The sequence below is a fragment of the Staurois parvus genome, unplaced genomic scaffold, assembly GCF_062004578.1.
Source record: "Staurois parvus isolate SC_StPar_1 unplaced genomic scaffold, SC_StPar_1.0 ptg000058l, whole genome shotgun sequence".
NCBI classification, from domain to species: Eukaryota; Metazoa; Chordata; class Amphibia; order Anura; family Ranidae; genus Staurois; species Staurois parvus.
This window is the reverse complement of record NW_028317854.1, coordinates 15231774-15254755: the sequence shown is the minus strand read 5'-3', so window position 1 is coordinate 15254755 and position 22982 is coordinate 15231774. Positions and strand designations below refer to the sequence as shown.

The 22982-nt window shown below is 38.1% G+C and overlaps 1 protein-coding gene across 1 annotated transcript in view; it reads right to left on the bottom strand.

Moving 5' to 3' along the window:
• Positions 1-22982, bottom strand: part of CFI (complement factor I) — an 86753-nt gene that overhangs the window by 41866 nt on the left and 21905 nt on the right. Inside the window, exons 2-5 of the mRNA XM_089668516.1 lie at positions 19243-19492; positions 8039-8201; positions 3435-3616; positions 1466-1576 (exon numbers count right to left, since the gene is read on the bottom strand). Of these exons, the coding sequence (XP_089524642.1) occupies positions 1466-1576; positions 3435-3616; positions 8039-8201; positions 19243-19492 (706 nt within the window). The remainder of the gene's footprint in view (positions 1-1465; positions 1577-3434; positions 3617-8038; positions 8202-19242; positions 19493-22982) is intronic.

Here is a 22982-nt window from a genome sequence, read left to right as displayed (position 1 = left end):
AATTTAATTGAATTCGCAATTAGTATGACAAAACAAAGTATACAAATTTGAATTTTAAAATGAATTTAAATTCAAAAACAATAATATTCAAAACTGAATTAAAAACAAACAATTGTTTGTATTTCAAACAAGTAATTTTGAATTAAAAAATTAATTAAAATTTGGAAATTAATTTGAAATGAAAACATTGCAATAAATAAAGTATGGTATAAAAGTGAAATAAGATGATGATTCCTATTTACGCTGCTTTATAGAATAGAATAGAAAAGAATAGACTAGAACAGAATAGAATACAGAATATAAAAGAATAAAACAGAGAATAGAAAATACAAGAATAGAAAAGAATACTAATGGAATAGATAATAAAGGAATATAATAAAACAGAAAAGAATAGAAAATAAAAGAATAGAAAAGAATAGAATAGAACAGAATAAATATAATGAAACAAAGGAATCAAACAGAATAGAAAAAAATAAAATAGACTAAAATAGAATAGACAATAAAAGCATACAATAAAATAGAAAATAAGGGATTAGACTAGAACAGGAAAAATAGAATAAAACAGAATAGAAAATAAAAGAATAGAATAAAGTAGACTATAGAAGAATAGAATAGAAAAAATAGAATAGACTTTAATAGAATAAAATTGAATGAATATAGCCATCTTCCCAAATTTTAATTTAGAATTGATTTGAAAATAATGAATATACAAAACGAATCTGTATATACCAAACGAATTCTGAAAATAAATCATTCTAACATAACGAATATGATGTAACAAAATGATTAACTTAACAAATGAATCTGAAACAAAAGGAAACAGATTTTTCCTTTGTTCACACCCCTGATACTGACAGGGGTTATAACCCTCCCTTGCTCTACCAAAAATGAAAAAAAGGTTTTGCCTTCAGTTCCACTGTAAAATAGAAGTATGGGCTTTTGAAAAAACACCCCATTATACTCACTTAGGTGGATGCAGTATCAATCTGATGCTGCATATGTCCCCTGCCGGCTACGCAGTGAGGACTGACCCATCAAACACTGCTGATCGCTCAGTTCTCCTCCACTGTGAGCAGAGATCTGTGACAGTCAGTCTCCGGCTCTCTGCTCTGCCCCTCCAGTGTACACTGGAGTGTTGGGCTGTGGAGGGGGAGTGAGTGGCTGACTCAGGCTCTTGGTAGATTGCTGAGCGGCTGAACAGGTCCAGGCTTCTGTTCAGGATCTTTTCAGAGCCTGGATGGGCTCTGTGACGTCAGCCGACAGCAGGCTCACAGGAGTGTAGAACTACAATAACTGCACTTCTGTGGTCCATGGGAGAAGTATAGCCAAAAAAGCTTTGTCTATACTTCTCCTTTAAGCATAGTTTACAACCTACATCCACATTCTCTGCTCCACACTTGATATTTTGGTTTGCTCTTTTATATATATGGTATATGTTTTGTTTGTTTTCTAAATGTATACATACTTGAACAGCACAGTTCATCACTGAGGTCTCCACAGTCATCTTCCCCATTGCAGGCATGATCTAAAGGAACGCATTTCCCATTCACACATGTGAATTCATCAACTGTACAATCTGAAATATAATACAATGCATTCTTTATGTCTGTATTCTAATAACGTAAACTCACAAACATTGTAAAATGTAACTGTGCTTGCTCAACTTTAAGAACACTCCAAAACAAGAAGCCCATTTTTCCTATGTGTTGAAAGTTATTTTGCTGGGATTTCAATGTTAAAGTGTTACTAAATCCACAACAGTAAAATCAGTCTTTGTATGCAGTAAAGCATGCTTGTTATACTCACTGTGGAACATAAGGGGTTAATCCTCTGCATTGTGTAAAAAGGATGTTTGATCCTGTCTTCTCTGATCCTCCCCTTCTTCTACTGTCCGCAATCCATCTGCTGATAGTACAGAGCTCTAGGAGTCACTCTGCATATGCTCAGTTTAGTGTGCATGGCTAGAGTTTTCTTTTTTCTTTGGGAGGGTGCATGTGATTAGCTCAGGGCCAATCAGCACTGTCCAGACAGAGGGTCAGGAGTTATGCAGCCTCATAGGACAGTCAGAAGAGAATGAAATCTCCTACAAGCTTTACCACTTGCCCTCCAGAGGATTTACCCCCCTTCCTGACCAGGCCATTTTTTGGCAATTACGGAACTGTATTACTTTAACTGACAATTGCGCAGTCATGCAATGCTGCACCCAAATAAAATTGATGTCCTTTTTTCCCACAAATAGAGCTTTCTTTTTGTGGTATTTGATTGCCACAGCATTTTGTATTTTTTGTGCTATAAACAAAAAAAGACTGACAATTTTGAAAAAAAAACAACAATATTTTTACTATTTGCTATAAAACATGCCCAGAAAATTTTTTTTAAATCAAATTTCGTCATAAATTTACGCCAAAATGTATTCTGCTACATGTCTTTGCTAAAAAAAATCCCAATACATGTAAATTAATTAATTTAATTTTCAATACATTTTTTCTTAATACTAGTAATGACAGCAATCGATGACTTATGGCAGGACTGCGGCAGGCATTCTGACACTAACTGCCACTGACATCCCCAGTGACACTAATACAGTGATCAGTGCTAAAAAAAACAGACACTGTACTAATGACACTGGGCAGGAAGTGGTTAACATCTGGGGCGATCAAAGGGTTAACTGTGTGCTGCATGTTTTACTATGTGTGCTGTGTGAGATTTACTGTGTAAGCATGCTGCTTTGTATCGCTCTGCTATGCAGAGTAAAACAAAGCAGTGTGCTGGAGCTTACAGAGGAGAGATCTGTGTTGTTTACATACAGACCTCTCCTCTGTCAGTGTTCTTCAGTGATCGCCGGTGTAGAATCTCCAGCTGGGACCCGGTGATTGACAGCCATAGCCGCCAATGGTGGCGCAGGAAGGGCAGCGCAGATTTTGTGCAGTCCTGCCACCCTGTAGCAGTTTTTTTGCTATAGGGCAGAGGGGAAGCAGTTAACCAGTGCTGAGCTGGACACTGTTACAAGTCACAAGCAGGGGCGGACTGACAACTCATGGGGCCCCCGGGCAATAGGGGATCATGGGGCCCCTGTGTCCTTGCCCAAACCCAAAAAAGCCTATGAAAAGGTACCCCCTACTGACCCCGGGCCCTCGGGCAGTGCCCGAGTTTTTAAATTGTCAGTCCGCCCCTGCTCACAAGACTGCTCTAACTGCTGATGAGAAAATGTATTTAGCGGTTTATATTTACTAACATAATTGCATTTCCATGTTGTATGTAATATGGGAGACCAGATATAGTGACCTGGGTTTAGTATCACTCTAAGTTTTCTGCTTTCTTACATAATAACCCTGGTATATTTTCTGCTACAACTAAAGTTATCTAGATGAAATGAGCAGTAAACAGAAGATATGCCTAAGTATAGTAATTATTTCTACAAAGAAGATGCAAACCCTTTTTCTCTTTATAACAATTGACCGCCGCCCACAAATTTTCATTGACTGTGTCTCTCTTTAATACACATTCCGCCATGGAGGTTTCTGCTCCTCTGCAAGCAACATGAAGACATTCATTATGTTGTCCTTGTTGTACATCTTCTTTGAAACTGGCTGTAATTGGTTCTGACAACGCACCTCTAGGAAAGAACACATTAAGGGAAGAGTTTTATTAATATGGTGTCACTGGAGAAAACATTCAAAGAATATCTACTGGTTTGCTCTCAGTCATTGTTACTTAGAAATCTAGATCACAGTTGTCCAGAATTCTGTCAGCCTGAAAAAAAATTTGAGGTTATAGCTTTTTGTATATGATGGCATGAGGAGGGTTTAAAACCTCTGCCAGGTTTTAAATGATCTTTAAACATTTGTTATGTGTATTCATATTGAATCTTGGTGTGCTTTGTATTTCTCATAGATCTGTGCAGTATCCAGTGTAAAACTTTACATCTGTGCAGGAGCGTCCTGTAATAAAGACCTGCCACTGCTGCTTCTATTCTATTTAAAATTCTAATTTCAGAAGACGGCTATACTCTATTCTATTCTTTTATTTTCTATTCTGTTTTATTCTATTCTTTTCTATTCTGTTTTATTATATTATTTTATATTCTGTTTAATACTATTCTATTCTATTCTGTTTTATTCTTTTTTTTGTTACAAAGTTGAATTTTGAAAGATGGCTATATTCTATTTTATTCAAAACTCAAATTATTATTATTTTCTAATCTATTATTTTATTTTCTATTCTCTTTAATTCTATTTTATACCATTCTATTCTATTTTATTCTATTTTTTTCTAAATTTGAATTTCAGAAGATGGCTATAGTCTTTCTATTTTATTCTATTCTAAATTGAAATTCGAATTTTGGAAGACAGCTATATTCTTTCTATTCTATTCTATTTTTTCTATTCTACTATTTTCTATCCTATTCTTTTATTTTCTATTTATATCTTTTTAATCTTTTCTGTTCTATTCTATTCAGTTTTATTATATTCTATTTTATTCTATTTTATACTATTCTATACTTTTATACTATTCTATTCGATTCTGCTTTATTCTATTCTATTTTTTCAATTTGGATTTCCAGAAGACAGCTATATTCTTTTTTTTTCTATTCTGTCCTATTCGAAATTCAAATTCAAATTTAGAAACTTCAGTTTCGCAAGATTGCTTTATTCTTTCTATTGTATTCTATTCGATTATTTTCTATGCTATTCCTGTATTTTCTATTCTATTATTTTCTATTCTATTCTCTTCAATTTTATTCTATTCCTATATATTCTATTCTGTTTTAGTCTTTTCTATTCTCATTGTTTTCTGTTCTATTCTATTTTATGCTTTTATATTCTCTTCTGTTTTATTCTATTCTTTTCTATTCTACTCTATTTTATTCTATTCTATAAAGCAGCCTAAGTAGGAATCATCATCTTATTTCACTTTTATACCTTACTGTATTTATTGCAATATGTTTCCTTTTCAAACTCATTTTCGAATTCGAATGATTTGTTTCATTATAATTTATTTATTTTTTTTCTATTCTGTCCTATTCGAAATTCAAATTCAAATTTAGAAATTTCAGTTTCGCAAGATGGCTTTATTCTTTCTATTGTATTCTATTCGATTATTTTCTATTCTATTCCTGTATTTTCTATTCTATTATTTTATTTTCTATTCTATTCTCTTCAATTTTATTCTATTCCTATATATTCTATTCTGTTTTAGTCTTTTCTATTCTATTGTTTTCTGTTCTATTCTATTTTATGCTTTTCTATTCTCTTCTGTTTTATTCTTTTCTTTTCGATTCTACTCTATTTTATTCTATTCTATAAAGCAGCCTAAGTAGGAATCATCATCTTATTTCACTTGTGTACCTTACTGTATTTATTGTAATATGTTTCCATTTCAAACTCATTTTCGAATTTGAATGATTTGTTTCATTATAATTTATCTAGGATTCATTGAAATTCATTATAATTGTGATTCGGAACTTCGGATCATCCAACATACAAAAATTTTGTCTGAATTTTGATTCATAACAAAATGAATTGCACCTGTCTACATATCAGCAAAGGATTAAATCCAATGGGATGGGGTCACTCTCAAGGTATGGATTGGCATCCCACATGCAGCCGAGCAGTCTCAGGATCTTAAGATTTTTCTTTTTTTTATTTATTACTAATAAACTGATTTACTGTATTAGGGTTTGTGTTTCCCTTTTTTCTTTATTTTTGTGCTCTTGGTTTGTCCCTGACCCACAGACTATTGGAATCTGTATGATTTGTGCCATGTCCATTGCCATCATGCTGTTACAGAGACTTTTCTGGACTTCTTGTGAGGAATGTCCTATTTGGTGTGAACTTAGCACAAGACTATGTTATACATAATTGTCTAATATACAAATGAAGCCTCTCCTAGGACCCCTCTAATCCACAAACCATGCAAAGTTCTGGGGATGCACACTAATTCCAAAGAGTAAAATCAACTTTATTGTTCAGCACAAACATAGACATCCCACACCATGTGTAGGAATCCACTGCCCTCTACAATCAGCTGCAAGTATCACACTGTAATGTAAAATTATCTATGTCAATTCTTGACTTGGGCTTGTTGGGAAAGGATCCAGTGAGAAGGTTTCAGCCACATGTTCTGTTCATGCTACTAATACCAGATCAGAAGAGGTGATTATGCAAGTGTTTCTATTGACTATTAGTTTCGCTGCAGCTGCCTCTAGCTTCATGAGTGTATTGCTGAATCCTCATGACAAATAGAGTATCTTTGTCCCACTTTGTCCTATTACTATCTCATATGCATAGTGTCAGAAAATTAGGACTTCATTCCAGACTGCCTGGGCAATGGCTGAAGGTTCTCCTCATCACTGCTTGTCTTCAGGTCAATGACTCAAGGACAGATGCAGCATCATCCTCAGGGGCCCCTGCAAGGAGACTTTGTTGCAACATTCATGTGGAGGTATCTCTATAACTATATCTAAATACCCGGGTATATATGTACAATTTCACCAGGACTCCTATTGGGACCCTTTGCTGATAATATCTGTTTGTACATTGGATGTATGAACTGTTTAATCTTTTCTTATATAAAGCTTGTATTATTTCTATATTGGTGTGCTCTATATGCTTATGTTTAATGTTATATACTGGTTGCAGCAGTTCTGCTTCCAATTACTTTGCTTAGATTACTGGTTATTTTTCCAGGAAGGAAATCCTTTCTGTTCAGTAGCCCTGTCCTGGGTGGAGGCACTGCCAACCTTATTATCAATCCCACCTAGCGAAGGTTCTGGTTCTCATATTTATGTTCTGTAAGTGACCACCTTGAAATATTTATCCAAATGTAACTATATCGCGCCTGATGCAAAAAAGATTTTTATCCTCTAAATAAAAATATATATTGCTGCCACTATACCCTATTTTAAAATCCAAAAATATAAGTATCACCCTCATTTTAGTGAATACAAGTAGCGCATACACTTCATAATGCTATCATCAAACATTAGTGATAAAAACTCCAATTATCTCTCATATATTATATATCATTCTTTGTCTTCACCATTATTTCTGTAACAAAAAATACATAAATAAATAAACAACTTAATAAATATGACACATGATGTGATATTACACAAATCCCATGACTTGAAAATATATATATATATATATAAGTTCAAAAAAAGTGCCGTGGTAAAAAAGTAATAAAGAAGAAATTAAAGTCCAGTGCTGAAATAATTTCATGTGATGCAGAAAACTTTAAAGTGTTGAAACCTTGTGCAGTGCCCACTGTGCACCCCCACTCAGGTGTTCCCTCACCAGATATTACCTTTGTTAAAGCATAATCAAGAGGATATCCATTAATTAGACCAGGAGGTTCCTCCAAGAATAGCCCACTCAATGATTGGTTGCCAGAATAATTCAAAAACTCCACTCCACCATATCATGAAAAGAGAAGAGAAATATCCGCTCCAACAGTATATTACCCAAGATAAATGGCTTTATTTGCTCCAAGTAATGCACTTTCAAAATTAAAAACATCAACAAGCCCAAATGATATGTCTTTGTGATAAGCAGATACCGCATGGTGCTCCCACCACCTCCGGAACTGTTGAACAGAACGTCGTCACGTCACTTACAGTTACGGATCTACGCTGCTTCTGGTCTTCCACATTGTCACGCTCTGATGCGTTTCGTCATATCCTGACTTACTCATATTTGCCTACAGGTTTAGTGCAATATCCTGTACAGTATATAGGGACATATCCTGAGCCATTTCTCTTCATATCCCCCAAAGAGAGCTACACATATTTTGCCCCCTACCATGCTGAATTGTGTTGGAGGAAGGAACCCCTAAATACGTGCATAAAATGTACAGACCAGTCATATTAAACAGTATTCAGCCCAGTCCAGTTTTTGGAAAGTCTGCATGTCTTAGCCCACATGTGCCTAAAAGCAGAATATGATGAGAAAGCCTTTCACCCATGAAACAGTGAAAAATTAACTTGTGGGAAATAGAAAACAGAAAAAATTGGTAAAATAAAACTTATGCAACTTACAGGGGAAATCCAAGCTGCCTGCAGGCTACATTGGCTTCTGTGATTGTCCATTTTCCTGGACACACAAGGTTTTCCTTTGAGTCATTGGGTAATTTTATTATCAAAGTGCCATTATTCTTCACAAGGATGCCATTTCTTTTCCTCACAAGTAATTCAAATTTTCCTAAATTGTAAAAAAAAAGTAACAGTATGACAACTTGGGGCCAGAGCAGTGATTGTCCTTTAATGTGATGTGCAACTGATTTACATAATTAGGTTAAAAAAAAGATACTGGTCAAACAAGTTCAACTTAAATATAAAATAAAAACATTAAAACCACTTGCCCTCCGGAGGATTTAGCCCCCTTCCTGACCAGGCCATTTTTTGCAATACTGCACTGCATTATTTTAACTGATAATTGTGTGGTCATGCAACACTTTACATAAATTAAATTTATGTCATTGTTTCCCCACAAATAGAGCTTTCCTTCAGTGGTATTTGATCACCTCTGCGGTTTTTATTTTTTGCACTATAAACAAAAAAATACCAACAATTTTGAAAAAAAAAATTGAAAAAGTTTGAAAAAAAAATAAATATTTTTTACTTTTTGCTATAAACATATCCAATAAAAAAAATCTAATTTCTTCATAAATGTAGGCCAAAATAATTTTTGCTACATGTCTTTGCTAAAAAAAAAATTAATTGGTTTACGTGAACGTTATAGCATCTACAAATGGCGGTATACTGGAATTTTTTATTTTTATTTTTTTTATACTAGCAAGCAATCAGCGATTTATAGCGGAACTGTGGTGGGCATTTTGACACTGGGTGGGAACTGACTAACTGCCACTGACATCTCCAGTGACACTAATACAGTGATTATTGCTAATAAAAAGCACTGACACTGTACTAATGGCACTGGGCATGAAGGGTTTAACATCTTGCCTGATCAAAGGGTTAACAGTGCGCTGTGTGTGTTTTTACTGTGTGCACTGTGTTGTGTTTTAGTAGGGAGACATGCTGTTTTGTATCTCTCTGCTATGAAGAGAGTTACAAAGTAGCATGTCCATGCTGACAGGAGAGAGACCTGTGTTGTTTACATACAGATCTCTCCCCTGTCAGCTTTGCCCAACGATCGCTGAGTGCCAGCCGGGAATCACCGGCCAGGACTGCCTAGCCAGAACTGCAAATCACATATATACTGTATACGTGATTTTGCGCAGCCCTGCCAACCTATAGCAGTACTTCTGCTATAGGGTGGAGGGCAAGTGGTAAAACCTTCAGATGGTCCAGAGGTTTAAAACTTGGCTCAATTTGATTTGTTAAGACAAAATTCCTTTCTGATCCCAAATGGCAGTTGAAAATGCCTCTTTAGAAATAAATCAGTCTGTACTAACCAATTCCTGCAAAGACTATACAACAGCTCTTACAATAAAAAGCCCTTTTTATTCAGCCGAGATTAAACTTCTATTCTTCAGGCCAAAAGGTTCTTCTAATGTCTTTTATGCTGACCTAAAAGGGTACATGTGTATCACAATTGTGTTGGCCTTGAAAATGATTGGCTCTGCAACACACACGACTGCTGAGGAGCATAGACCTAAAGCCATAAAACAACCATATCGACCAATAACCTTGCCAAATAAAGGACGCAAGACAGGTTAAGTTGGAAAAGGCAAGGCCACAGCTTTATTTACATTTCCAACATAGCAATATGTCAACATAACCATTTAACCATTTAACCAGTGGCAGTCACAGTTGTACTGTGAGCACTCCTGAACCTTAAATTGACCTAGTCTAAAAGGCCTGTTGTTACCATGAGTACCAGACAGACATTAGACTGATCAAATTCCACTCAAGGGCATAGTCCATTAAAGGAAACATTTCACTCTGGCAAGGTCAAAATCACTTGAGAAAGCTGTGATAATCAGCCTGAAACGAAAGAACAGAGCAGGCGGGCAACTCGTCTTCCCTGCTCTTCACCTGATGAGTGATGAATTAACCCCAGAGTAGAGCTTATATAGAGTTCAGGTCCTGCCCCTCACTTCATGTCCAAGCAGCCACTATTTTAGCACACTCAAGTTTGTACTCTTGACCACGCCAAGTAACAGAGCCATGCTCTCTGCAGTCAAGCCTCCCTTTCCCAAGGGGCCTTCACAGACATAGGGCTGCACACCTTGCTACAACAATTCGCAATGCACAGGTGTGAATAGGTCCTTTTTTTTTAACCCACTTGCTTTCCAACCTTTGTAAATACCATGATTGGTAAATACCATAATTGCATAATATATTTAAATTTACTCACATGTATGCTGTTGGATCAAATTATTTTTTAACCACATCATTAAACAATGGCCATATCATTCTTTATTAGTTACACTTCAATCATTGTGACCAATATTACTTGGGGATTAACCTAGTTTTTTATTTTTAAACTATCCAAAGCAGGTCTGTATCATAGCTATACACATAAAAGTAAAGGAATTGTTACTGTTACATAAAAAAGGTGTTCGTTATGTTTATAGAACAACTGTAGGCAACAACAACAGGTTTAATTTAAATAAATAGGTGCGAGCTGATTTACCTGACAAAATAATATGTTAAGGACCATTCCAGCTTGGAGAGCGAAGAAGCAACAATACACTGATGAGCTCAGCCTGGTGATCACCTCTCTTATCAGCCTGCTTTCTTTTAGGGTTGAGCTTGGGTTTATTGACTTCAGTCTATACCTAGAAATTAGCTGCCAATAAGTTAATAAGCTATGGACAAGAGATTCCCAACCCTGCATCGACACATAAACAGGGGCAGGGATGACATCATCTAATTTGGCCACACGAGGTCAATGACATTGTTCCAACATGGCCGTGTGCCCATATTATGTAAAGTATATAACTCCTAGCCCTTTATGTATATCAGGGGAATCTCCCACCCACAGCTCATTGGCCTAGCAATGACAGCTAATTTCTAGGTTCAGACCGAACCCAAGCCCATAACTAGTAAAGACAAATGGAGGTACTTTTTAATTTTTTAATTACAGGTATTTGTATTGTGCCAACAATTTACATATCGTACATTCAGTCCCTGCCCTCAAGAAGTGCACAATCTAGGCTCTATATCTCACATACATACACTTACATACAAAGGACAATTTAGACAGAAACCAATAAACCTACCAGCATGTCTTTGGAATGTGATAGAAAACCACAGAAGTACAGGGAGAGTATATAAACTCCATTCAAGTAGTTTCCTGGTTGGAATTCAAACCAATGACCCTAGTACTGTGAGACAGAAGTGCTAACCACTAAGACACTGTGCTGTTACTAATACTATAAATAATTTTTAATGAATGTATAAATTGGTTAGATGGGGTATTTTATATCTGCCTAAACTTCAGCTCTAAGGAAAACCACTATCAGGCTCCATGCACACTAACGTTTTTTAAGCTCCTAAAAGCTGTTAATAGTATTTTTGTTCTGCTCCTAGAAGCTAAATAATGTTATCTAATGTGTCCATGCACACTACTTTAGGCTATTAGAGTTTTTTGAGCTTCAGCTTCTAAGAGCAGAAAAAAATAGTTTTTGTCGAGTTTTTTGGAGAGTTTTTCCAGCAGAAAACAAAAATAGTAAACGCTACTAAAACGCTACTAAAACGTTACTAACAGCTTTTTTCTGGATTTTTCTTTTTTTTTTTTTCTACATGTACTGAAAAAAGCTAACGCTCCTAAATGCTTCTAAATGCTACTAAAATGCTACTAAAAAATTGTATTACCAGTGTTTTTCATCCAGCGTTTTCTGAGCTTAAAAAAATGCTAGCTGGGGAACAACAGAAGGTTAAGTCAGACAAGTGGTTTCTTTCCGGTATTAAAAGTAACGGTCCTTTGCCCCTTATTCCCCTTGCTCTTCAACCTGGCCCTAAAAACCTTAGCTCGCTTTCTACTATTCCACTCACGATTGCACGGAGTTCAAATTGCACAACAAGACCTTCGTCTGGCTTTGTTTGCTGACGATATATTGATTTTTACTGCTGACCCAGCCCACGACCTGCCTTATATACATGATATTTTCACGGCTTTCCGGCATTGCTCGGGTCTCCACATTAATTTCTCCAAAAGTGAAGTCCTCCCGTTATTCCATGCACGCACTCCTCCATGGACCCATAATTCTCTCTTCAAAATCAACTCGCATCACATTACATATCTAGGAATAAAGATTGGAAAACTATCTTCTTCTATTTATTCGCTTAATTATTCACCAGCAATTCAAAAAATTATAGGCGAATTGGAATTGTGGAAAAAGTTACCATTATCACTCACAGGACAAGCACATCTCTTCAAGATGGTGAGCTTTCCGAAATTATTATACCCACTTCAAACTATCCCTCTACTACTTAAGCATAAGGACATAATTAGATTAAACAAGGCGATCTTCAATTTTATTTGGAAAGGTCGCCGCTCACGCATTGCCCTGCAGAATTTATATCTGCCCAGATGCGAAGGGGGAGTCGGTCTCCCAAATATTAGAGTATATAACCTTTCTTGCATTATACGTGTGTGTATTGATTGGCTGACCAAATCCTCTATCTACTCCAATTTACAACTAGAACCTGCCATGGTTTGTCCGTTTGATCTCTCAGCCCTTCTACATTCGATTCCTAACTCTCTCCCACCACATCTAAAATATAATCCTCTTATACGAGATACCCTTATCACGTGGAGGTAAACCAGGCGTAAACTAGGCGTATCCCCTTGAGTCTCTCGCTTCTTACCCATTCACCACAATCCTGCTTTCTCCATCCCAAGACAACACGCGGCACACGATATTTGGCTTGCACAAGATCTCACATTAGTAAGCCAATCATATGACATGGTCTCTGGCTCTCCTCTGTCTTTATCACAGATCTCAACTTCTTTCAATCAACCTCCTCACCATTTTCTTTATGTCCTACAAGTATGTAACTATGTGAATAAGATAACTCCAGCTAAGGCTGACCGCTTCCGTTCAATGTTCATAGACACCCTAGCCAAGATCCACAAATATAAGATTTCTAATATCTATGGACCACTAAATCTACATTATATACGACCTTTAGAGACATCCTCTACCAACTCTCCCTGGATTAGAGACTTCGATAACGCATTCTCAATGGATCAAATCCTCACTGAATTCAACAATACTTGCGCTTTTAACACCAATGAGTTCTGGCGGGAGCAACATCTCAAGCTATTACACCATGCCTATATGCCATGCTTATATGTTCGTGGAAACCCTTCAGCCTCTACCTGCCCTTTATGTGGTCATTACAAACCCTTGTTAAAACACAGATTTTGGACTTGCCAACCACTATCCACTTTCTGGACTCAAATACTCAATTACATCTCCTCCATCACTTCTCTTCACCTACCAAGAGACCCTCTACCTCTTCTCTTTGGCAATCTAGAACAGCTCCCACCAAGGGCTTGCCCGCATCAGCTTGCTACACTTCGTGCCACAAAATCATGGCTGTCCTCCTGCCTGATGATCACGAGAAGAGCTATTTTGAAAGAGTGGGTCTCCAACAGCCCCCCGAATATCTCAGATGTCAAAACAGACCTTAATGCTCATCTTCGTCTGGACCAACTCGATTCTCTAACCTCCTCCCAGCAGCATAGAGAGGACAAACATATTAGAAAATGGAAACTTTATATTCAACAATCCTTTCCGACTCCAGAGCAGCAGCTACTTCTTTGTGACTCATCTGTAATGACCCAACCTGGAAACATGATCCAGTAGTCTCGATATTCTATATTGCTCCATCCTGTCTTCTGTTATCATGATTATATATCATAGGCATACTAGGCTCATTATGTTGTTACTACTCTCTTACCACTCCTAGTCAGCCAAGCTAAACTTCTATTTAACTATTCTCTCCACCGTTTCCTATATACTTCAATCCCCTTCTTCTAACCTCGACACTTCATCCTTTCACATCCCCAACCAAGTGAGGCCTTACAACACCTGCAGTACCCTCCACCCCATATTGCCTTCTTCTGCCATCCCCCTAGCTCCTTAATTCACCCTTCGTCTTACTACTAAACATATACAATGTCTTCTGGGAAGGACCCTCCAGCCCGCTCCTACTTCATCTTCCCTTCTCTTTTCTTTTGTCCTTATTCTTCAGTCTAAGCTCTCTCCCATACCTTTTCTTTCTCTCTATTGCTCCCTTTAGCTTATCATCTTCTTCTCTCTCTTTTTCTATCTTCTTTCACATACGGTTTTTTCTTCTCCCTACAGTAGTTTTCGACCCATATACATGACACTCATCATAGTCTCAGTTCTTTGGAACATAGCCATTACACCACAACCTGCTATCACCTATATACCTCAGGGTACATTCTCGCATACTTTTACGCATCCTTCTACATCTCTGACTCACAACACCCCTCTCCTTTTTTTTTTTCTTTTTTCTAAACAGTTTTTTTTTTCAGAATCTCTGCTCAGATTTTCCTGATGATACTGCTGCAAACTACTGACTTCTCTTCTTATTCTGAAAACTCTTCAGAAATATCATATACTTGGTGAATTTCTTTGTTTAGATTATCTGTACAAATCTATTACTATCGCCTGTGTTGGTTATTATGTCAGTACAACTACTAAAGATGCTATGGTGTTGAGATACATCCTTGGAATATGTAACCTGCTCAGGTTTTGTATAATTGAAAACCCAATAAAGATTCTTTAAAAAAAAAAAAAGTAACAGTCCTGAAAATTGCATAATATATTTAACCTCCCTGGTGGTAGCTCGGGGTAAAGTTTCAGTACCACAAGTGGTAACCCCGAGCTACACTTAGGAATACCATGCAGCGCTGCTCCAGGATCTCTTCTTCACTTACCTTGTCCTGCGCTCCCGCAATGTCCTCCCTGCAGTGTCCCCGGCAATGTCCTCTGGCCAATGCCAGCATCTGTCTTCTGGGTCCCGTTCCCTGTGACGTCAGGACGTACAGGGTACGGAACTGGTGGGAAATCACATAGTAAAACATTACTTTACTTTATCAAACCATTTCACATACATTGTGTCCCTAGTGCTTTGTCCTGTGCCCTGCCTGCATTTTTACTGTTCTTTCTGTCTGGAAACTGAGAAACGTCCATGGCGTCCAAAAAGCGTCCCTTTAGGTCAAAAGTGGTTTTAGACCAGCTAAAAAACAGCGATAGTAAATTAGAACCACTTGCAGAATTGAGTGATAATGATTCGTGGGGAAATTCGTCATCAGACACTGAAAACGATTTTGCGACTTTGCTTAGTGATGTGCGAACTTGGCGCTATATTTAAAATGTCAGTGTTTTTGGTTTGATTATATAATTGAATTAAATTTATTATTATATTATTTTTTTATGATTATTAATTACATTATAATTTATGATTTCGTGTTTCAAATTTGAACATACCCGGGATGTTTACTAGACTCTTGTTTGGACAGATTTCAGTGAGTTATTCCTAAAAATTACAGGCCTACAATAAAAAAAATACATATTTCCATGCAACAAAATGTACCGCTTTGAGCACAGAAATATGGACATAATCAGACCGCTAGGGAGGCTACATTTACTCACATGTATGCTTTTGGATCAAATTATTTTTCAACCATATCACTAAACAATGGCCATATTATTCTTTATTAGTTACACTTCAATCATATTCCTTAGTACAGTGTTACCCAAATTCAAAATGTATATGTAGTGAAACAGACTTGATTGCAAATGTGCTCCTTCAACCACTGCAGATGATCAGTAATTGTTTGTTGCTTTACAAATATGCCCCACAGTGCTGAGATGATCCTGTCAAATACATCATGTTTACGTCTATAATAAAAGACCAGGTGGGCTTGGAAGATAAAGGGTCTTTTTAATATTGCTAGATGTACAAGTATAGAAAATCTGCCTAAAGAATATCTTAAGCCTAAACTTTTCTTTTCTGTTTTCGATGGAGTGTGGAAAGATAAGGTGTGTTACTGCTGGGGAGGATTCATCCTTTTTCTATTTGTCCTGGTGACAGATACAGAAAGTGATGGGAAATCCAAAAGTTTTGGTTTCTCCAAAGAACAGAAAGTGAGTGAAAATTTGCCAATGGGGCAACAGTCTAAAAAGGGATATCCCTTGGTTTGGAGAGAACTCCTATTACTTCTTGTTGTGTCTCTGGGACTGAATGTTAAGGGAAATCTATCCGATGGACACAGACAGCAATAAAAAGATAAAAAATAATATTTTGAGTCTGATCTTGGTCCATCGCTGTGCACATCTGTAGCAGCTACTCTCCCCTCTCCCGACACTCAAAGGCTTGGCTAAGAGCAGTGGGAGCAATTGGTTCTTGCTGCTGCAAGTCAAAACTTGTGAGCAGAGAGCAGGGGGTGGGGCTGAGCTGTTTGAATTGATGCAATCTGCCCAGCTCAGAAGAAAGAACGCATGAGTGACCACCATAGGAAGCGGCTTCTTATGGTGGGCACTTGGAGAAGGGGGGGTAGCCAGGAGCACCGGCGGGGGACCCCAGAAGAGGCGGATCAGGTCTGCAATGTGCAATCCATTGTTCAAAGTAGGTAAGTATAACACGTTTGTTATTTTAATGAAAAAAAGTCAAGTTTTACAATCGCTTTAATTACCTATTCTGTCATATACTGTATGTACAGTATATGGGGTGGTTACATCTATTAAATGCCAAAGCAATCTAACTGACTTCACTTTTAGAGTTATACCTTTACAACAAGTAACCCAATTGGTTTAATGTTTCATAAAAAAGAATATGCTGGATACCCTATTACTAATCTAGGACATATGTTTTCTATTATCTGAGAATACAATGCCTTCCTGCTGTATCAGCTGTGACTACCATGTTCAGAATAAAATGCCTTAAAGCTGACATGATATTATAAGGCAGTATGTACTTACCTCTCATGCTGCTGGCACCACTGTAATCCTGAGATCCTGTGAAGTCTTCTGAGAAACTGACACTTTCAGGAGTGTTGATACGGTTTTCATGTTTTTTTTTTTAGCGTTTTGTTGCACGATTTTTGTGCATGTGTGTTTTCCTACAGCGTTTTTTGGGCTTTGGCATTTTTTTTTAGCCAGTAGAGAAAAATATAATCTGTGCATCATTTGTTGCTGGGTTTTTCAGCTTTTTTAGCTTTTCCATCAGCTTTTATTTCTTATTTTATTCTTATTATTATTATTAATTTGTTAGGGTAATGGATTTGAGTTAAGGTTAGGACTAGGGGGTTGGGTTAGGGGTATGTGTTTGGTGTTAGGGTTAGGGGTCAGGTTTAGGGTTAGGTGTTAAGTGTTGAGGTTATGGTTTGGTAGGGGTTCACATTTTATTTATTGTCTTATTTATTTATTTGTTGTTAGGGTTAGAGTGTTAATAATAATATCTGAATAAATACTTATAAAATAAATACACAAATAAAAATAATAATTAATAATATATATATAGATAGATAGATCTATATATATTTTTTTTTATATTTTTTTTTAGGGTTGGGGGTTAAGGTTAGGGGTTATTTATCTATTTATTATTACATATTATTAATTTATATATTTATTTATGATTTTTTTTATAGTGTATTTATTTTCATTTATTTTACATTTATTTATTCATATATTATTACAATTTTTTAAAAATGTTTCCATTTGAGCAGAGAAGCACGCGTCAAAACACGGCAAAAACACATGAATCCCGCTGTTCCATTTATTTCTATGAAATTAAAAACGCTCAAAAACATGCAAATCTACTTGATCTGAGTGACAAAAAAAAGCTCCAGAACTTGTTTGAGCTTCAGGCATTTGGCTTCAGGTGATTTGGAGTGGAGATGTGAACCACTGAGAATAATTGATTTCTTCTCCTGAAGCGCTGTGGAGCTTCGGGCTTCAAATAGCTCAGGTGTGAATGGGGCCTTCATGTGACCTTAACTTCATTACAGGACACAGTAATGACATAGTGGTCATCAGCAGTAGTGTATTTAGGTTTTGTGCAAGACACAAAAATCGTCTGCCCCCACAGTCACCAACCAACACCCCCCCTTCCCTCTCCAGCCCAGAGAGCCTGACATTAACCAAAAACACTCCTGCCTCCCACCTGGGACAGCCTTCTAACCCCCCTTCCCCCGGCGAGAGAAAAAGACACTCATCTTCACAACTTCGGACATCCCCGGGAACAGGAGTTAGACTCTAGATACACCATCAAGCAGCTTGCAGCTTCTCTTCGATCCCACCTGGTTACCATGGGACGCATGTCGCTTTTTCATCCCTTCTTCTGGAGGGAGGTGCTGTCCCCCTGAAAAATTCGGCCCTAGGCAGGTGCCTTGTTTGCCTTATGGTAAATACGCCCCTGGTCAGCAGAAAGAACCTGGGAAAGTTGTGGAGGACCTCTGAGACCACAACTGCTGATAGTGTTGGTTTTTCAGCAGTCTTTGGGGGATTGTTTCTCAGGAAGGATGAGTGTTCAGTGGCACACATAGCAGGAGAGGTATATTCTCTTTTCTTTTACAGGTATACAGTTTGTAGTTTCCTTTTGGATATATGATAAAGCAACACGAGTTGCTGAACATGCACCTTTCAATTTGCATGTGCAATCTCTTTTAGATCTACCAAAGCTATGTTGTAGAAGTCCCAAGTCCTACCTAACCTATTTACTCAAAGTCTATGTAATAAGGTAGGCTCTCATACCCCATAATTGTTGGTAGATATAAAGAACATTTTGAAATGAGATTGTTAGGGCTCTTTCACATGGACGTTCCAATCAGGTCCACCTGCCCATTTTTCAGGCGGACCCGATTGGAACCTCCATTCCCCTTTATGGAGCAGCAGGTATAAATGGACATGTGTCCGTTCCGATCTGCCGAAAAGGAACGGATGGAGATCCAATTCACCTTTCATCCGTCAGATCAGGTCGGATAAAAACAGACAGGTGGTCCGTTTTCATCCAACCGCCCATTGAGGAGAGCAAGCAGCTCTGTGTCTGCTCTGCAGCAGCGAAGGGGACACAGAGCTGACATCCGCTTGGTCAGCAGGGATCAGCGGAGAAATCTCCTGCTGAGCAAGAGGATCCGCTGAACGGGTCTGTCCCGTGTGAAAGAGACCTAAGGTGTATGGCCAACTTCACTGTAGCATCAGCTGAGAATGCAATGCTTTACTGCTGTATCTGTTGACAATGCAGCTTAAATTGAACATAACCTCTTTAAAACAGATGTTTGAGATCATATTTACCTTTACATGGAGAGTCAGATGTAAATTTGAAGGCAGGATTAGTACACTCAGCACTCTTTAACTGACAGTAAGTGAGGAAGGTCTTCTGTGTCTCTGTGCACACACCCATGGTTTTATTCTTAGGACATAGGTAAGGCGGCTTACAGATACACTTGCCATCCACACACCTCTTCCAAGGATCACAGAACACTTTTTGGCATGAGCTAGAGGTGTGCTTTTCAGCCCAGCATTCTTTCAGCGAATAGGTATCCTGCCAATAAAAATTAAAACATGTTTTGTATCGGTGGTTTATCTTTTGCTATGAACATCATTTTCATCCTGAACTTCTGTACCTGGAGCTCCCCTGATGCCTTAGCATGTTAGGTGCAAACAATACAGCACAAATACAAGGCAGATCAATCAACTCAGTGTCCGTACATGCATAATGGGCAGAAAGGGGAGCCCTCATCTATGCTTGATGGGCATATGGCTTGCCTTATATTACTGATGCAGGCAACAGTCTTATAGGTGCATCACATCACCATAGAGATATTCCTTTTTGGACTTTACTGAGTTCAAAAAAGGCTAAGACAGGTGAAACAGAGCTACTAGCTCCTTAAAGCGGAGTTCCACTCACACTGTAAAAAAATAAAAGTCAGCAGCTACAAAAGCTGTAGCTGCTGACTTTTAAAAAACAGCCACTCACCTGTTCATGTTATTACACGAAACGCGTTGAGTGGAGCCCTATTGCTGACGTCATGCCGAGGAGCGGCGGCCATCTTGGTACTCATTTTACGGTTGTTTTGCATACTCCACGTGGATGATTTTAATTGTTGTTCGCGAATGATACAAATAAATACTACACTATAAACCACCTTTCTGGCTCCTGTGGCTGAGCTAATTCCTCCCCAGGACCACTTGGTATCTACCCCAATGGATGGATGGATGGAGCTGGATGACTAGACCTGGAGCTTTCAGCATACTGCTGCACCCCCAGTTGTGTGCTGTTAATAACCCATGCGCATTAATACGTTTGGTCAGGTGAGTGTACATCTGTCCCAAGGGTGGATTCCTTTTCACGAATTCCTACATCTGTTTGTCACGAATAACCACATGTGCCAACGCACGCACTTTCTGAATTGATATCCTTCCACAAAGGACATTATTAGTACTTATAATTTATTGTATGAACTATTTACAATTGGTCATCATTCAGAGAGTGAAATACTCAGATTGCACCGTTATTGCACTTTTCTGCACTTTATTTACTTATACGTTAATATCATATGCGTTTATAATATGTTTCATGCGTTTATAGCGCTGCACTAATACTTTTCACACCCTGCTGTGACAGCTTGCGGCCGGGTGCCCACTACGCATGCTGAATGGCCCCGTAGTCTTCTGGGACCTGTCATGTCCCAGAAAACTACAGGGAGGGAGGGTAGGAGAACAACTTCCGCTTCCGATCGCCTAGGAGCAGGGAGCAGGTACCTGTCAATTTCGGGTACCCACTTCCCAAAAGGTTCCAATCCTTAATGGGGAGAGGGGGACCAGTCTTTAAAGTGGAACTTCCCCTTTTGGGTGGAACTCCGCTTTAATCATTCACAGCTTGCAGGCACAGGCTTCCAGCTAGGAAGGTCTCCGATAACCTCCAATCTTCAAGCAATGCATAAGGAAAGCTGGCGCTCCAGTGCACCGGCTATAATCAAAAGTTCTTTATTAAAGTTTGTGTAGTACAGGCATGCACTCTACTGATTGTACTACACGAACTTCAATAAAGAGCATTTGATTATAGCCGGTGCACTGGAGCGCCAGCTTTCCTTATGCATTGCTTGAGTCCAAAAAAAGGACTTCACTCTCTCAATCAACATTGACTATTTTTAATCCTTTTTCTGCTAGAATTATTCAGTAGATAGAAAGGTATATCACATCTACTTGTTTTGACCTTTCTAACATTTATTCAGTTAATAGTTTTTTATTCCTGGTTTCTTGCCTAGGCAAATTATGTCATACATCACAGCATCCACATATGGCCCTGCAAGTTGACAAATAGGAGTTGCGTTTTCATTTTGTTATATTCACTGGGTGACTAGAGGGCACCAAGGATTCTCAGTTATTTGAAGTATGAGTGAGAGGGGAGCCTGCACTCTGATATGTAATACGGTTTATAAAAGTAGACTGATAAAGGGTCCAAAGGACCCTTCTACTAGGTAACGTAATGCTGGCAATCCATGGTGTGAGAAATGCGTCACTGCGGTCACATGATCCCTAAACCACGCCCCACCCGCACCGCCTCCCGGCGTCTGAAACTCTTAAAGGGCCGGGAGGCGCCGGCGGGAAGGGGTTAATTACTAAGCTCTGGAGCAACTGCACTTTACTATTTGCCTTTAATAAATCAACCCCTATGTTTACATCTGGGAGCATGGAACATCTTATTATAGCAAGTGTTGGAATGAATTTCTTTTGTCTTATTATCTTGGATACTGCTATCAGAGCTAGCCACAGGCAGGGGTTTATTTACTAAAGCTGGAGAGTGCACAATCAGGCTCACTTCTGCATAGAAACCAATAAGCTTCCAGGTTCTACTGCTAAAGCTTAATTGAACAAGCTGAGGTTAGAAGCTGATTGGTTTCTATGCCGAAGTGAGCCTAATTTTGCACTCTCCAACTTTAGTAAATAAACCCCACAGTGCCAAACAGAGAAAAAATGTATGCAAACAATTGCACCAAACTTCATGTTTCTGCCAATTAGAGAAATGTATGAATCTTGGGTGAATGTTTTGTGAATGTTGGGTAAAAAAAAAATGTATAAAGAGACCCTTTAGACCTTGCACAAAATAAGGGATATTGCTTACCCAATAGATGACTGCTAACCTAACAGATACTTAAAAGAAATCTATTATGAGAAACATATGGGGGGAGATTTACTAAAACTGGAACACTCAGAATCTGGTGCAGCTGTGCATGGTAGCCAATCAGCTTCTAACTTCAGCTTGTTCAATTAAGCTTTGACAATAAAACCTGGAAGCTGATTGGGTTCTGTGCACAGCTGCACCAGATGTTGCACTCTTCAGTTTTAGTAAATAATCCCCATGGAGGCTGCCTGTGTTTGCCGTTTACCTTCTGGAAAAGATAGTTACCTGTCTGGGATGATGACATTTCTTTTACTAGTTTGATCTGTACTGACCTTGTCCCAGGTCAGTGACTTCGAAAACACCAACAGTTAGGCAACTATCAGAGGAAGGTCTGCAGTGATGGCTCCCATTTATCCCTCTGGACATGTTTAACAAATTGCCCTTCAGAGGATTTACCCCCCTTCCTGACCAGGCCATTTTTTGCTGTTCGGCACTGCGCTATTTCAACTGGTAATTGAGCGGTCGTGCAATGCTGTGCCCAAATGAAATGTATGTCCTTTTTTTTTATTTTTTGCGTTATAAACAAAAAAAGACCATAAATTTTGAAAAAAACTATTTTTTTTGGTTATAAAAAATATCCAATAAACTGAAAGTTAGTCATTAATTTAGGCTAAAATGTATTCTGCTACACGCCTTTGGTAAAAAAAAAAATCTTGTGTATACTTGTTGGTTTGTGTGAAAGTTATAGCGTCTACAAACCATATATATGCCTGGGCAGTACAACCCCCCCCCAACAAATGCCCCTTTCTGGAAAGTAGACACCCCAAGGGTTTGCAGAGAGGCATGTTGAGTCCCTGGAACATTTTATTTTTTTGCCACAAATTTTTTGAATATGACCTTCTTTTTT